Source organism: Cinclus cinclus, chromosome 22, assembly GCF_963662255.1.
Source record: "Cinclus cinclus chromosome 22, bCinCin1.1, whole genome shotgun sequence".
NCBI lineage: Eukaryota > Metazoa > Chordata > Aves > Passeriformes > Cinclidae > Cinclus > Cinclus cinclus.
The window spans coordinates 9,447,148-9,464,741 of record NC_085067.1 but is presented as its reverse complement, the minus strand read 5'-3'; the positions used below and the strand labels follow the sequence as shown (position 1 = coordinate 9,464,741).

At 43.3% G+C, this 17,594-nt stretch overlaps 1 protein-coding gene across 2 annotated transcripts in view; it reads right to left on the bottom strand.

Annotated features, from left to right (window-relative positions):
• AUTS2 (activator of transcription and developmental regulator AUTS2) overlaps nucleotides 1-17,594 on the bottom strand; it is a 774,806-nt gene that overhangs the window by 233,504 nt on the left and 523,708 nt on the right. For both annotated transcript variants that reach the window (XM_062507061.1, XM_062507062.1), the window contains exon 5: nucleotides 4,143-4,172. In XM_062507061.1, the coding sequence (XP_062363045.1) occupies nucleotides 4,143-4,172 (30 nt within the window). The remainder of the gene's footprint in view (nucleotides 1-4,142; nucleotides 4,173-17,594) is intronic.

Below are 17,594 nucleotides of genomic sequence, written 5' to 3'. Positions count from 1 at the left end.
TTCTTAAGAAGTGAAAAATCACTAAAGTGCCTCAGATTGAGCCTTTAATTTTAAAATTGAACAGAGTGGTGAGGAGAGATGGTAGAGATGGAGAATAAAACAGGACCTCATTTCTTACCTCATCTTTAGCACCTGACTTCCGTATCAGAGCTCTTTGTATGTCCTTCCCAAACAAGATTTCCTTTGATTTTCAGAAGACAAACTTTGTGTTTGCACTTATGTTTTTAATATTGTATTAATTACCATAGGTATAATTTTAAAGATTGTATCGAGATATCAAAAGATAATACAGTTGCACTTAAATTTGTCAGCTGTGCAATAGCTTGCCCTAATTTTAGATTATCAGCTCTGGAGACCTGCTCAAAGAGTAAGACTGACAGACTTTTTAATGGAGAAAATCGGAGTTCCCCTAGGATCCATACTTTTTTTCTGATTCAGTAAGAAATCCCAGTGGCATTTGCTGAAAGGATCCCAGGATGGAAAATGACATCTCTCTATGAATTAGTGCTTCTCACTCTGATGCAAGTCTTCCAAATATACTCTCCCTCCACAGACATGCCTGCTACCTCTTCAGACTTTTCAGCAACCTTTTCAGGAGGGTGAAATGTCTACTTTTGAGTGCTCCAGTCCAGTCCTGTGTGTCAAACTGAAGTGAAGGAGCATGAATCTATATAAATAGACAAATTATCCACCCAAAATATGTCATTTAAAATTGAGATGCTGACACAGCCTTAGCTACAGCACTTCTAATCAGGGGCTGCATCATTGTTTCCGTTAAATATCCTTGTTTCTTCTTCCCCAGAAACCTCTGGAGCAAGGTCTGGTTTGAGAGCAGACAGACAGAAAGTGACTCTGTCTGTTGGCTCCCAGGTAAAGGCTGGGGAAGGCGGACTGGAGGCACAGCCATCACCTAGCAGAGATCAGGTGTCAGCTGTGATTTACACAGCCACATAGGCATGGATCCAAAAGGATCCAAAAGAAAAAAGAGCAGGCTGAGACACCGCTTTTCCCCTCAGCATCCAGCTGCTCCTCAGGCTCCCAGGTCCTGCTCCTTCCTTCATCTGCTGCTCACAGTGCCCCATCCAAGGAAGCCTGAACCAGCTCATCCTTCAGCCCCTCCATCTGTCACACACCTTTCCTGACACTGATCTGCCATAGTTCATTCAAAGGCCCTGGTCTATCTTTCTGTATTCCAGGTTTCATTTATTCTAGCAGAATTACACATCTATATGCATTACTTCTACCTCTTGTGGATCTCCTACGGGGGATCAGTGGGGGTTTGCCCTCAAAAATCCTAAATGAAGCAAAATTGCTTCCTTTGCGTTTTCTGAAGAGCGAGTACAGAATTGCTCTACAGCAATTAACCCTACATTCTGTACACAACAGGGTATCAAAATCTGCAAGAGACAGTCCTAAAGAAAAGCAGATCTCCTCTTCCCAGAAACATTTCAGGCCAAGCAGTGCGTGGTGAGAGGGGCACAACTCCACAATCCTCAGAACACACTGAGTGAGGTCCGACCAAGAGCAATTTGTCAATTCACTGCTAGAACAGCTCCACAGCTGGAGGCCAATATCATCATGATATAAGGCATTTGAGTAAGGATCTTCAAACCTCTAATCCTGCTGAGCACCCCCAGCTCTCCAGATAATTAATGAAAACTGAGGTGTTGGGCACTGCTGATGAAATGCTCCCCTGGGCAGGACCCACCATCCTCGCTTCTCCCAATGCAGTGTGCTCGCAGGAACTTTTTGTCCTAAAAATGGTATTTTATTTAAAGCAGGAATTCAAAAATCTTCTGGGTCCTATTGAAAGAGATCTGAAAGATCCTGCCTGTCTGAAGAAAAGAAGTTTCTACTTGTCAGTTAAATAAAGGAATAACGCACAGCCTCCTTTATAGTGTGTACTTTACCTGTCATCCAACAGCCCATTATCACGTCACGGCAGAGTGCACTTTTCTACAGGTCACTTTGTTTAAAATGACATGGATAATGCACATGTCAGCGAGCTGACAGTCCCCACCGTCCTTCAGAGATAAAACCCAGCGATGAGCGCCTGTTCTTATCTGGGGTACATGCCTTGGTCTATCATCTAAGTCAGGCAGAACATGATTTCTCCAGAGAGCACTTTTTTCATTTCCTGATTTTAAGAAAATCAAATAAGCACCATTTGTCTTCATCTGAATATGCTTGACCTGCTCAAATGATGATGTCTCGCATTTTATAACAGGCTACATATGCTGAATTCAAATTAACAGCAGAACAAGGCCTTTAGATCTTTGCCTGGGCTGCCAGCACAGCCTGAATAAATATGCCAGGGTGAGCAATCATCTCTCAGAACTGCGCCTGAGCTGTAGAGCTCAAAGGTGGGTCTGGTTCTGACATTTGAAAAGCACTGAATTTTAGGGCTATTTGGGTCTGCACTTAATCTCATTTCATTAAGGGGAAGACAAAATATAGATCACAGAGATGAAATACACATCTGGATTTTAAATCCTGCCCACACAAGTACTGGGATATTCTGTGTGAGGTACAGTCTTGAGTCTCTCTCTTGTATTGTGTCGTGGAAATCATCCTGAACCAGCATCCCCCCTCCATCCCCAAAAGCTGCCTCTACCTTTTTATACAGGAATGCTGCAAGAGAAAAATTCAGTGAAACAGACAGAGGTTCAGCTCCATAAATGCTGTGGTGACAGGAAATTGCACTTTTAGTTCTGGGTGCCATAAACATAGAAGCTGAAATTCTGTTTATCATCTTCCTCTGCATAAGGAACATCCTGAAAATGAATAATCACTTCACAGGATAGAATGTAATGGTAATGCATTAAAAATTCATATTGAAAAGTGGAGGTTAATATTCTGTGCAAAAACCCAACAAAACCTCCCCTTTCTGTTGTCACACTGATTAACTCTAATGATTAGTTCCCTTATGCAAGAAAAATCATTGCATTTCAAAGTAAACAGCAGTTCTTTAACACAGTTAGCAAATTATTAAGAAACATGAGGAAAAAAATCCTCTACTTCAGAAAAGAGCTGAAGGGCAAAGCTTTGGAAGTTATATACAGAATGGTTTGAGAATTTTCTTGGCTTCCTGTTACAAAAACCCTGTAGAAAACTGATTTAATTCATGGAAGGTGATTTTTGTACTCATTGTTTCCCTCTGGATTTTACAGCATATTTGCACTTGGCTGTTGGATAAATTGCACACCAGCTTATGATGGTGATCTCTCCTTAAGATGGTGATCTCTCCTCTTCTTGGCCTGCCTTGGAGCTGGTTAACAGAGCCACTCATGAAACTCTAACCAGTTCAACATTATTATAGGAACAAGATTTTCTGACGTTATTTTACCCTCCCCTGACTTCCACCCTCCAGTTTATCCAGGGAAAGAGGAAGCAAAATGATCACACTATCAAAACATCCCTTAAGACTCAACATACAAATAAAAATCACAAAATCCAACCTGGAAATGTGATGATTCTTTCAGTTTTGCCAAAGAAAGAAGGTTAGTCTGTTCACAATATCATCAGTATAGATACCAGCTCTTCCTTACTTAGTCTCCTAAACAGTAAGCAGCATCAGAGACCATTGCCTGACTCTTTCAGCATTAATTTTTTCCACTTTCCCACTCAGAAACCCAAAATCATGGAGATAGCCAGGAGCAAGTTGTGTTACTTGACTTAATGTACATTTTCCAAATGTTATTTCTAAAAAATAGATATATCAACCATAACACTTCAGTTGGAATTTGCAGGCCCTTGCCTGCAGAGAAGCACAACAGGCACTAACAGTGGTTAAATAACTGTTAAGAAGTGCAAATGTGAGGGTTACCAACAGACTCAGTTGCTGTTGCAACTTCCAAGGGGAAGTGTAGCCATGGAAAGGTTTGGTACTGAGATTGGTGTTCATAAACAACCCACACAGACCATGACATCAATATGCTTAGAGATGAACTGTGCAGCCTCCAAAATATTCATTAGATTATCTTTCCTTGGAGGTCTATTCCAAAATTAAATTAGAGAGAAATTTTCTTTGTATAGAGATGTTTTAGATTAGTCCAAGAAGAAACTATGAAAAAATAATAGATTAGGAGGAATAAGGGAATCCAATAAATTAGTTTTGCCCCCATACTGATTTTCTTTCTTACCTTTTCTTCTTGATCACTGTCGCTGTCACACTGAAACACAAAAAGAGAAAAAGTACAGGTAAGAGAAACTCACAAAAAACCCAGAAATATTTCTGTGAACAAGATGGGTGATATATTCATAAATGTTGGACGTCACATCTGGCACCTTTAGGAAAAAGCTCAGTTACTGTATGGGAGGAAATTTCCCCCACTGCTGTTGCAGAGCATACATTTTTGTGTTTGAATGATGAAAAAACTGCCCTGCACACACCAAAAGCCATTTGTAAATCCCTCTGTCAGTTCAGTTTGGGGGCACAGGACCTGTGGTGCAGGGGCAGGTTCAACTCCAAAACTGGACCAGGAAAGAATGAAACAGTTTTAGAGGGCTGGTGTGTTTTCTTTGGATGAACAGTGTTCCTCATGCTGGCTGCCAGACCATCAGCTCCAAGGGCTCCACGGAGACGCTCAGGTCTGCCCAGCACAAGACTGCTGTTCTCCAGGAACACGTGGAAAGGCCACCCTGTGCCATTGCTTATGGCTGCTGAACTAAAAAATCCAGAGATCACAGGGAAACAAGAACATGCCAGAGTCACTGATTTCCCTGAGGTTCTCTGGGAGTAGCCCAGATATCACCATTTTACAAAATGCTGAATGGTAATTCTATAGAGTCTTGATACTTCTCCAGGGCCATTGTTCAATTCTCAGATAAGTTTTACTATTGTAGGAATAGAGCAGGCCTAGATAATTTCTTAAAGACAATCATCAGAACCCAAACCACGTTTGCATTTGCTACAAGTACAAAAGCTTGTTGGAAACAGGACTCTAAGAACCGTGGAACTCACAGGTTTGATCCCTCCCACCAAATTCTGGACACCTGCACCTCCTTCCGTGGGTTCATTTTCTTTCTATCTAAAGCTGTAGGTTCTGGAGGATGAATTGTCTGTATCACTCAAGACTGAACTCACACATCTGCAGATCTCATGGCAAACATTTCCAAGGAAATCTTCACCAAACAGGTGACTCAGGCTTTCCTACCCAAGGACCAGCTGACTGTCAGGTTCTTACACCACTCAGTTAAGCTTTTCATGTATTTATATCATGTTTATTGCATCTTTGAGTATTTTTGTAAGACAAACAAATTGCTTTGAAATTAGTTGTATTTTTTGAATTCCGAAGTTTAACTAAACAGTGGGATGTGAACAGACAGAGCCAAATACTCTCACAAATACATGTCCTTGATTTGCACAAATCAACTTATCTTCTTTCTGTTGTTTAATGATAACTTTTCTGTTTCACTGTTTTTTCCTTTGTCTTCATCAGTACAGGAGGTGAAAAGGTGCCTTCCCTACACCACTGAGCTATACACTAACAAATTAGAGGTAAGAGCTATTTCGAGGCATTTTCAAACTTATTTTAAATGAAGGAAAGATTGGATAAAATTACAATCTCCTTGCAGCTGATTCCAAATAGAAAAGGAAGTGAAATTTATTTAATAACTGAAGTGATTTATATAGCATTAGTTGCACCTATTTAATACCAGAGTATTTACTCTGGTAACAAACAAATGAGAAGAAACACGAAGAGATTTTAGCTTTAATTTTGAAAACTTCACACAATGTTCGAATTAATGAAGAGTCCACTTAACTGATAAAAGGAAAGCATTTCTAGAGCAATATAGCATTGATATTAAGTACTCCTACCTTACCCCATAAATATAAGGCATTCTGACTTCAGCAGGACTGCCTGTATGAGATTTTGGTGTGAAGGTGAGCAAGGACCTACATTTACAAAAAAGCAAACTTGCCCATGGATTTTAATCCTTGAAAATCGTGGCACAGAATCAGAGAACATCCTGAGCTGGAAGGGACCCACGAGGATCATCCATCATCATTCAACTCCTGGCCCTGCACAGACACCCCAAGAATCACAGAGCATGTCACAACCATGAATGTCACAAAGACTTTCCATTTACGTCACAGCTAGTGGAAAAATTCAGCTTTTGGGTGTTGTCACCTTCTCCCCCTGGATGGTCAGAGACAGGAGTTCCCTCACCATGAGCCCCCCAGGATCCATTATCACACCTCCTGTGTGTTTCAAACCAGGGAGCAAAGGAGCAGTTGATCCATTTGTTTGTATGTCTGCCCACCCTCCAGGCAAACTCCAAGTCTTGATCAGACTGAACCCAAAAGTGAAAATAAAGGGGGCAAAAGGTGGATGTCTAAGCAGGCAAGGGCAATTCCCTTTGAGCAGCAGGGTTCAGAGGGTTTCAAGGTGCCACCCACTCCCAGCGCCAGGCACATGAGCAGGTTTCTTGTGACCCAGCTGTTCTCAGAGCACTCTGCAGCCTCTCCTTTACCCCAGTTTTGGGCTGATTTAAAGAATCTCTACTCTGCTGTAGTTCTTACTGACTCATAAGCTTGGAAAAGCTCAGGGTTTTTGTGTTCCCTGCAGCGTGGAGGTACCTGGGGAAAAGAAGACTTGCCAGCCCTGACATCTGAATTTGCCAACAGAACAGCTCCCCACACCCGAGTGAATCCGCAGAGCGGTGTCGGTGGGAGGCCATTTCCACCAAAGTGTTAAACCTCCAAACCTCCTGCTCTCCCACAGTCCAGTTCTAATTTCAAGGTCTGCTTAATTCCACATCAAATAATTACTGCTATACCCAGCAGCACCTTGTCTCCAGAGTTAAGCATATGGCGAAGGACCGAGACGTACCGGTGCCCATGATGGAAGCAGCGCGGGTGCCAAGGCCATTAAAAATGCTGCTGCTCCCCTCCCAGCGTGCCCAGTGAGTGACAGCTCTGTGCCCAGCCAGCCGGGGTGGCTGCCAAAACAGCCTCTGCTGCACGGGGCCCACATGGCAAACACTGCCATTCCTGCTATTGAATTTCCACACTGACCCGAGGACTTTGCTGGGAGCTCAGCAGGAGTGCACCATCCAATTTACAGCTCCAGCCTCCAGAGCCCTCCGTGCCAGCCTCTGGCACAGACAGATGTTGGTCAAACCCCTCCAGTTCATAAATTATGCAAAGGCAATAAATGCACTCAGCAAACAGCTCCCTACGTTTGGCCAGCCTGGCTCTGGGGCAGCTCCTGGCCTCTCACACAGGGGCTGGGCACCAGGGGAGAAGCCACTGTCCAGCAGTGCTGTCCTGGGCCAACAGCAGCCCTCTGTGCACCAGCTGCACGCAAGACAGAAAGGAGGAAAGCCTGAAAGGGCTCTAAGCCCTGCCTGGGGTTGTGTATCTGCAGCACCTATCCGTGCATGTGTGTGTGTGTGTGTGTGCAGGACACCCTCTGCACTGGCACCATCTGCACGCCCAGCCATCAGACAGTTTGTGTGCAGGGGTAATGCCAAAAAGGGAGAAGAAAGATGTTTGCTACTCAGGCTGGCAACAGAATTGGAGCAAGTGCATGTTGTCCTCATGGCTGAGGGTCAGCCCAGGCACTGTGGGCACTGTACCCAAACAACCACCCGTGCTCTGACATGCTCATTTACATTTCTGGATGCAAGTTCTCCCCAGAGGTGCTAAAGCACAAGGTGTTTCCATCTCCTGCAGCCTCACTGCTACCCACGGCTGGAAAGTGCATTTTGGAAACCAAACCTGACAACTGTGAAGTTGATTATTCAGAATTACTGGTCAATTTGAAGGCTCCAGTCTGCACTGCTCGCTCAATTCCTCAATTCCTCCAGCATTTCCCTACCTCCCAGGGCCACAGGAAGAAGTAAAATGATTTAAGTGCTTTGTGGTTCTCAGAGAGCCAGCCTGTTTTGGAATAGAAGCAATGGAAATACTCTGTACTGGTCTTCTGCTTTGGGCTGTGTTTCAGTATTCCATATCTATTACAAAAAGCTCATTTTTCAGTGCTCTCCCATGTCTTTTGTCAGGAAACCATGGCTCTGTGCACAGGCTGCCTTGGAATATTCTGCAAGTGACTGGGAATCCAAAATATCATTCAGAGATAGCATGACCTGATTTTTAGGTAACTACCACTAGCTTCATTGGAAGCTGAGGGTGACAATGTGACAAATCAGGACAAGGAGGCTGCAGACACATTTCCACCTGAACAAACAGAGGCTTCTTGCTCTGATTCTCAGGCTCAAGGCACTTACTGTCTCCACTCTGAACACAAGTTGTGACTGATTACAGATACCCCAGGCCAGGCTTGAGATGAGTCCAGAGCCAAATTGCCAAATTTGCCCTATACAACCCCCTGGCCAGCCCACAGCCCATTGGATGGCCAAATTTTTAATTGCACATGGTCCCAAATGCTGTGAGAGCTTCTCAGATCACAGCCTGACAGGCTCCTCGGTGGAAGGACCCTGCAAAATTGCTACTTCATGCTTCTTAAAGTCTTGTACTGGCCAGAAGGGACTCAACAGTTTTCCCAAAAGAACTATGGGACTACCAACAAAATTCAAAGCAAGTGAAGCTCACTCAAAATGATCTTTGTTGATAAAAAACTTACAGGACATATGGAAATGCTAATGGTGCTCCTAATTTCTATACAGTTGGGATAATACTGAGACCAGACTGACTGTGACTTGCACAAAGTGGCCATAGTTATCACTGAAACTGTTAATTTAATCTCTTAAATAACCAAAGCCACCAGCCATCACATCACCTCACAAACACACACACACACACACACACAGACACACGTGCCAAGTGTTCAAGTTTCCTTTTGCAGTATTTCTGCAACTTCCTAGTCCAGAAATGCTAATCACAGTCAGTGACCCAAAACCTTGCATTTTCATATATGTCATGCAGTCAAAATTCAAATAATTTTTCCTACAATCAAGCCTAGGTGAGGAAGAAGACATACAAAGTGCAAATATCTCTGTACCAACAGACCAGAAAGCTCTTCTTTCTGCCCCAGCCTGAACTCTGCAGCCAGCCTGGGCCGTGGCTGCAGCAGATGCATTCCCTGCAGTACAGGGCGTGCACACAGACCTGCAGTGGGAAGTGGAAAAAGAACTTTCCAATTCCCAGCTGAGGCATAATTGCTGCCTTGTGTTTTAGAAGAAAAGGGAAACTGAAGATCAGGTTAAAGATTAGCTGCACCTCCCCAGTCCTCTGTCCCAGGTGGAGAAAGTTAAAATGCACAGCACATCTGCCACAGCACCTGTGGAATGAGCCTGATCCCAAAGCCACGCTTCAAAAATCCAACACCCTATGTGGTGACAGCTCTAATTTGAGCCCATTTTAATAACTTAAGAGAGTCTGGTCCAAATCAAGCTGAGTAAAGGTCTGTGCCACCTCGCCAGCTCATTCAGGCTGAAGCAACACCATGGATTTCTCTGTACTTGGCTGATTGAACACATTCTTCTGCAAAAAGTGGCAATCATTGAATATCTCATGTACAATGACATTGAGGAGGGCATTGTTCTCTATTCTGCTCAATGGACTTTGCTGGAACAGCTATTTCATATCTTGGAGCCATTTATCATTGCCACCAAAGGAGTCAGAGCTGCTGCAACGCTAGCACTGAACAAAGTGATTCTACTCATCTGTCTGCTGAAAAGAAATCTGAAGAAAATGAGGAAAACCCAGACCTCAGCCTGTTCACACTGACATTTACCATATTCTTGTCCATCTCTCCACCAATGACAAACTGGCAGCCCTGGAAAGGGCAAAGATGGTATTTTAGCTATACAATTAGACCTTTGCTTCCAAGAAAAAAGGAGGAAAAAACATCCCCTAGAGGAAAGGAGACACAGGCAAGGAATAAATGGGCAATTTTCTAATTGATGAAATGGAGACTGGCAGAGTCACAAAGAAACTAAGAGCAAGAATTTCACTTTTTTCCTTCCTATCCGTTACTGCAAGTAGCATTCAGCATGGAGCTCCTTGCCAAGGAATCTTATATATATATAGCATCTCACAAATTGGTTAACATCACAGTCTGCTTAGCAATTCCTCACCATTATCCACTGCGATTCACTGTAAGAAATGGCTCTGAAACAGAGATGGTCTGAGAAGTTTAAGGTCTGCTTTCTTAAAAGCTAAAATTATGGATTATTCACCAAAAAGTCCCATTTTACACAAATTACCTAAGTCTGGACAAAAGATTGCAATGTTGACCTTTAATCTGAATTCCATTTTATCCAAACTACTTCACTTCAGATGAAATATATCAGTCTTGGACATTTCAAGTTATCTTGTGCCCCTTACAAGAAAAACATTCAGAACTTAAAATGTTTTTCAGCTGCAATTCTTTTTAATTCCTCCCTCCCAGGACTTTTATGATTGTTTTATACTATAAAATGACACAATTAGTGGTTCCTTTTAGCTCTACCATCAACAAAAAAATAGTCTGATAAGAAAGAATTACATGTTGAGTATTAAAATGAAAACTCTGGATTATATTGCTGTTCAGGATAATGATGATCCATCTTACATTTCTCTGGGACATGGATATATCCTTGGCACCTGGTGGGAGGCCCAAATATTCCTTGTAGGCACAGAGAACTTGTTGTAAAGCCAAGGGGGGATTTCCCTTCTGAAAGATCCCGAAAGACAAGTCCTGTTCTGAGGTTTGGTTCCACTGTGTTCCCCCTTGTATTTGCAGGGATGTCCCCTGCAGGGGCAGGCTGGGAGCTGGTGGCAGTGGGATGCACTGGGAGGCACTGGGAGGATGCTGGGCACAGCTGGGGAGGTGACACAGGACCTCTGCCAGGGGCAGAGCTGCCATCCTCTGTCCTGCCAGGCTGCCCCAGCTCCGTGTCACCCCAGGGACATGTGGATGCAGCTCTGCAAGAAACTCATTTTCTTTTGTTCCTTGGAAAGGGAGCTGGGGCTGGAGGTTCCTGCACCCTCTGTCCCTCTCCGTCAGCTGTCCCACATCCCACTCCAGCATCTCCTCATGGTGTCACTGCCCAGTGACCCCACACCTGCCCAAGGCCCATCCAGACATCCCCAGAGCAGGATGACGCTATCTCCAGGGCTAGGGGAGGATTAAATGTATTTTCCAGATGGAAAACTAACAGTGCTATGCATTCCTCAGCTCAGCACCCTCAGAAAGTGCCCACCACCAGTCAGGCACCCAAATCCAACCAGACCAGCCGGCAGCAGGTACTGCCAGACACCACACACGCCCGAATCTTGATTTTAGTTAGTCATTCTCTGTTGCAATTGATGGGTGAAGTCTCTTCCTCAGGTCCTGAGGGCTCCATAGGGAAAAATGCCTCCGTGCTCTCCCCTGGGATTCGAGATGCACATGTGCTGCCTCCTTACCTGCCTTGCTGGCTGCAGGCAACTCGCAGTTGTCATGTTATTTTTAGCACTCTCTGAACTGATGGCAATTTGCAGTGTGTAATGTCATGTTTAGCATCCTCTCAACCCACAAGTACTTTTTCAGAGTTAAAAAAAAAAATAGTTAATAATAATAAAAATGTACATTTGTACTGATGGACTAAGTCAAGAGGATCTAAACAAATCAGTGGTTAATGAAGTCAGTGTCTAATACTGCACTGTGTATCTGTTATCTCTACAAGAAAAGATTCTTATTTTTCAGAACTCCTGGTCTTAGCTCATGAGTTCTGTTTGGAATCTGAGTCTTCCAGGTACTTACAGGCTAATGAAATAAAAACACCTTGATTGACAAGAAGCAAAGCATGTTACGGGTTAAAATAATACAAGAATCTATTTTTTACACTGTGTTGTGATCCATAAAAATCACCCTGAGCCTTTCCTCTTTCTTCTCTGCCTGTGAAGCCAATTGCTTTGATTGCAGTGATATGAGCTTACTGAAATGACTTGCCCTTGCTTGTGAAGCAAATGGAACATGCTAATAGAACTTATCGCATTACCGGATGCAAAAGTGCCATAGCTCATTACTTTAAGATAAAAGGATATCATTGCAGACGGGAAGCAGAATTGACTTTCTGAGGCCCGACTTGATGATGATTTAATCAACTGCTCTCTTTCACTTCTCATCTCTGCGCCTGTCGGTTTCCCAGGTGCTGTTAAATGAGACACTCAGAAAGTGAGCAGAGGGAAAGAAATTGCTGTCATTACTTTTCAAGAAAGGAGGTATGCAAATTTTCGACAGAAAGATTGCGTTCATAATGGGCCTGGTAAAATACAAGGATCATGCTTGACAGGTGAGGGCAAGTCATTTGTACGTCCTTAAAGTGAAGCAACCATCCTCATTTAGAAATTGTGCTCGATAAGAGAAGCTACAAATGAAACCAATGCAATGGCTGAGAGCAGCCAGCAAATCTTTTGAAGACTTTGCTGCTGCAGCTCTGCCTTCAGCAGGTGCCTGGCATGCCTTCACACATGGCTCTTCCCAACTGCCAGATGGCCAAAGTTTGACCTCAGCATCTCACAGAGATGCCTCTTAAATGTTTTTCCTTACTGTCAGCATTATATTCACAGTCTGGGGTCTGAGAGTCTCTTCCTTTCTTTACCGCTGCCAGAAATAGAAATTACAACAACAACAAAAAAAACCAAAAAAAACCCCAACCAAACAAAGAAAACCTCAACAGTTAAGTGAGGATTGAGTTAACTTTGAAAACAGAATCAAGAGGTTGGAGGCAACAACATGTTTTCCTCTGTATGTATGACAAATCTTGGACAGTCTAGAGCTTACACTTCATAGAGCCAAGTAAAAAGAATAACCCACGAAAAGGGCTGTGGCAAGAAGCAAAGAGGATGAAAAGATGTCTCTCCGGGGCCCAAAAGGAACCTGGGCTGCTGTGTGATTGCAGCAAGAAAGGAAAGGGTGAGGAGAGAGCAACTGGATACTCTATTGATCTGATGGAGAAGGTCCGATATTCCAAAACTGGAAGTTAAAAAAGCACAATAATTGAGATGATGAATTATGCACAGGCTAAAAACACTCCAAAGATCTTAGATGGCTATTGAGCTGTTTGGATCATTTTAAATGGGGAAATGAGAACTACCAAGCTTTTATTGGTGTCAATCAGGTTTTCCATCAGAGATTGATAGCCACAGCAAACAGGTTCCTTGGGGACACTCTAAGCAATGGATACAGCAGTTTGTCATAAAATGTTGACATTTTGCCTCAGATAACAGCATAGGACAAATAGAATTAATGTCATGAATATTTAGAATTAAACAAGAAACAGCTGGGAAATACTGCCACAAAGGAAGCTGGATACAACAGAAAATTATTTAAATAAGACCAGCCACTATATTAATTCCAAGATATGTGAATTTTAAGAATTTATATTTTTTCTCAATAACACAATTCATTGCTCCCATGCTTGTTTATGAAACAACTATCAGATATGTTATTTGCCCTTTTCCCTGTTTGTCAGGTCCTTAACCCCCCCATATCCACCTAACTGGGAGTGATCCAGAAATACCCTTTGGATCTGACTCACCTCTCACCAAAAATACTGCACTGTGGGTTGAAAAGCAAGATGATGGAGGAAAGATAGCCTTGGGGTAGGACTCAGGAGATCCACCTCTGTCACTGGCTATCAGGATCACCTCAGGCAAGTCACTTACTCCCTGCTGCTGTCAACCCTCTACTCATCTCTTTGGGCTACTAAATGGTACATTCCCTGGGATTTGCTTACTCCCACTATATGTGTTTATAAAATGTGCAGGATAATAGTAAGGCATTTTTCTTAGAGAATGTTGTTCTTAGTAAATAGAAGAAACAAAGAAGCAGAAAAAAGCACTAAGACCTGGATCAGGCCCTAGACACATCATGCCTATTTTCAGTATAGATCTCATCTTCCACCAGCTAAAGTGTATGACCTCTGGAAAATTATATAATTTCAAATGAAAATTATTTTTATGTTCACTTAGAGCAACACACAGAGAGAAGCAGCAATCCAGCGTTGGCAGCACTGCTCAGGGGTTGCTCTCTTGTGCAGGCTGCAGCAACTCTGAGCACAACATGGCTACTGAAACCCACACAAAGAGAGTCCATTGATTTCTAGGATAAAATAGTTGTAGAAATCACATCTGAAACAAAACATAAATAATAAAAAGCTATCTTTTCTCTTCTTTCCCAAACAAGACCTCTTTAGCTTTTGAGTTCTGTGTCTTCACAATAGCCTAAATAAGTTAAACTGAATTGTATAAATAATAATGGTAATAATAATTCCCCAAACAACCCAAAACAATTGATCCTTAGGGATAAGACCTTAACAGCTGAGCTATAAACCTCTGAACACTGGATTTTAATGGATACTAAAACCCCCTTAATGAAGCCCTATAAATATAACCTGAAACAAAATGATTTGTGTTCTAAGCTGTTTGCAAACTCCCATAAATGTTCCTCATTGTCATAAGGCCAGAAAAATAGCTCAGCCTGTGTACTCAGCCCTGCAAACTGGCTTCTGTGCTGGGCGTTTATTCCTTTTTCTACTCTCTGCTTTATAATTCATCACTTGCACAGTTGTTATGTATTATTATTACTATTATTTATTGCTGCCTTTATCATTTTTGTGCAGTTGATAGATTGTCTGTGCTAGACCTTAGGGAAGAGAAGGATTATTCTAAATGTAGAGTAAGTAAATATAAATTGTAAAGACAATGGCACACTTTAGCCTGCCTGGCTCAAATTTCCTTTTTCACACACATGGTTCTATAATTAGGAATCTGTGATCTCTTATTAGGAAATAAAAGCATTATTTTTTTCCCCAGAATGCAGCAACTATATTTGAATTTAAAACAGGAGTTGTATTTCTCTTTTTAGAGGTAGAAATAATATCCCTGATTTATCAGTTAAACTCTGCCATTTTTTGTTCAAGGAGTGGCTGAGAATAAGAATATCCAACTTTGCCTGGCTGAACAGAGCAGCTGTGGCTGCCCCTGGATCCCTGGCAGTGCCCAAGGCCAGGCTGGACAGGGCTTGGAGCAGCCTGGGACAGTGGAAGGTGTGGCAGGGGTAGAACGGGAAGGGCTTGAAAGCCCCTCCCAACCCAAACTGCTCTGGGATTCTTTGATATCTCGGGGATGCCGTCCAACAGAGCATCCAGCACTGGAGCCTCCCTTGACCAACAAGCAATGGCAGAAGTGATACCTTGTGTCCCAGCAGCCCACCCAGGAACAGGGCCCTCTCATTTCCTCCAGCTCCCTCTTCTTGAGGACCTCCTGCACTCAGCCCCAGAGCCCTGTGTGCCTCTGTTCTGAGCAAAAGCTGCTGCTGCCATGCTGCCTCTGCAGTGATCCCACACTGGGGCTCACAGAGCTCCAGGACATGGCCACATACAGCAGAGAGGTGGAAGAGTCATGGAATATCCCAAACTTGAAGGGACCCCCAGGGACCACCCGGTCCAGCCCCTGGCCCTGCACAGACTCCCCAACAATCCCTCCCTGGGCATCCCTGGCAGCTCCTGGAGCTCTGGCAGCCTCAGGGCCGTGCCCATTCCCTGGGGAGCTTGGGCAGTGCCCAGCACCCTCTGGGGGAAAAACCCTTCCCTAAAACCCAACCTGACCCTCCCAGCTGCAGCATCCCCTGGGTGCTGTCCCTGCTCACAGGGAGCAGAGATGGGAGCTGTTCCTCTGCTGTCCCTCAGGAGGAAGCTGCAGAAGCAGCTTTAGGTAAGACTCAAATTATCTACTTTAAGAGCCATCCTCCTGTTCAAATATCCACTCAGGTGGATATTGTCCTCAGGCCATCACTTTACCACCAATGCTCTCCAAGCATGGATAGAAGAAAAATGTTTGGGGTTTGCTTGAGTTTTTTTTTCCCCACTGCTGCATTAACCTACCCCCAGACTAAGTAGTAAAAACTCCTATATCATAAATATTATCACAGGCTCCACGACTGTTATCAGCAGTGGCAAATTACCTGTCACAGCCAAAGCAAGGGATTGCTTTGAATAGCTGGCTTTTAGCTCAGTGCTCAAAAAGTTATCCCTGTCCAGGAGGGTCGTGGAAAATGCAGGAGTTTTGCCAGCAGCAGCTGTGCTGAAGCAGGGCTGTGGCCCATGCAGCACTACTGACACTGCCCATGTGCTCCTTTTTCCCCTGCAATGAGACTTCACACCGTCAGGAATTATCTCTTCCACGGGAGTGCCCCACATCAGGGCCAGGAGATATCCTGAATGTCAAACACAGGACTTCCCACTAAACTCCCTGCCAAGAAAGAAGAGACACACCAAAGCAGAAGGGGGTGCAAAACAACTCTCTCTGGGAATATGAGGATCCACAGGATGCCTGGAAGGAGCGGAAGCTTCGTATCTTTGATATTGTGGTCACCACTACCCCACAGACAAGAATTTACACTGAATTTCTGGCTGGATGATCCCAGCAAAGCACCTGCATTTTGTACAGAAAGGAATTTTAAACTACTGAACCTGTGCTCTGCAGTTTTGAGATGGATTAGGTAGAGCAAGGAAATTCATTGCTTTCTCCAGAGATAGTCTCTGTGAATACAGAGCCTTGGAATTTCACAAGGGATGTTTTAGAGAGGTAGAGTCTCCTTCTATTTCACAGACTGTAGATACCAAAAGATTGGAAGTTCCATTCTCATTTCTTTTGAAAATTTAGTAATAGGGAGGCTCTGAGATTTCAAACATGTTCTCCCCACAAAACCTCTGTAGGCTTTATCTTCAGGCTAAAAAGCAAGTGAATAACAAGATGCAATGAGTAAAAACCAGATAAATTTAGACTGGTGCATATTTTAAAAATGGGGAATTATTTATTATTCTTTACTTAAAAACAGGGCAGATTTTCCCTAACTGAAAAAAAAAAAAGAATAAAAAATTAAAACCTTGCCTGAATGAGGTGCCTTCGTTCAGTCAGAGTTACTGTACTCCAGGCAGTACAATTAATTAGTGAGATCATATGGTATGTGCTAGACAGGAGGTCACAGCAGATCACACCCTCATTGCCTTAAATGACGTGAATTTTTAAATCCCTAAACATCCACATCCCTCCACTCCTACATCCACAGCCAGCTCGTTAATACTTCGGATCTCCTATGATCCAGCAATTCAGGCCAGTTCCAGTCAGTGACAACAGCTCTTTCCATGCTGGAACAATCCTGAAGGGTTGTGAACAACCTCTGAGCTTACTCTGGAGCCAGGAGGTTTTCCCACTTCCCCAGGACTGTAGATCCTGGAGCTTTTACAGTGAATTTGGTGTTGGTGTTGCTGTGTATGTTGAGTTTTATTCACGTTCACAGATTCAGTTTTATCATGCTGCAGGAATAGCACTTCTTCAAGACTCATTTCAGCTTTGCTATTAAGCTCAACTACCCCTTTTGAGTAATCAATAAAAAGCCTGCTACAAGGAGACACTGTGATTTACAAATACAGGAAAAGAAAGAATGATGCAGTGCCATTGGTATGGATGTGAAGGACTGTTGGGAGGGGGGAAATAAAAAGACTAAGAGAAGAATCTGAACAACCAATTTAATCTTGGAGGAAAATTCAGCAGAGCTATCCTGTGTGGCAGCTATCATAAAAAGATGTGGGAGAGATCTACGGGAAATTCAATACCAAACCTAAAATGTTCACCAATTGGGTCCTTCAGAGCA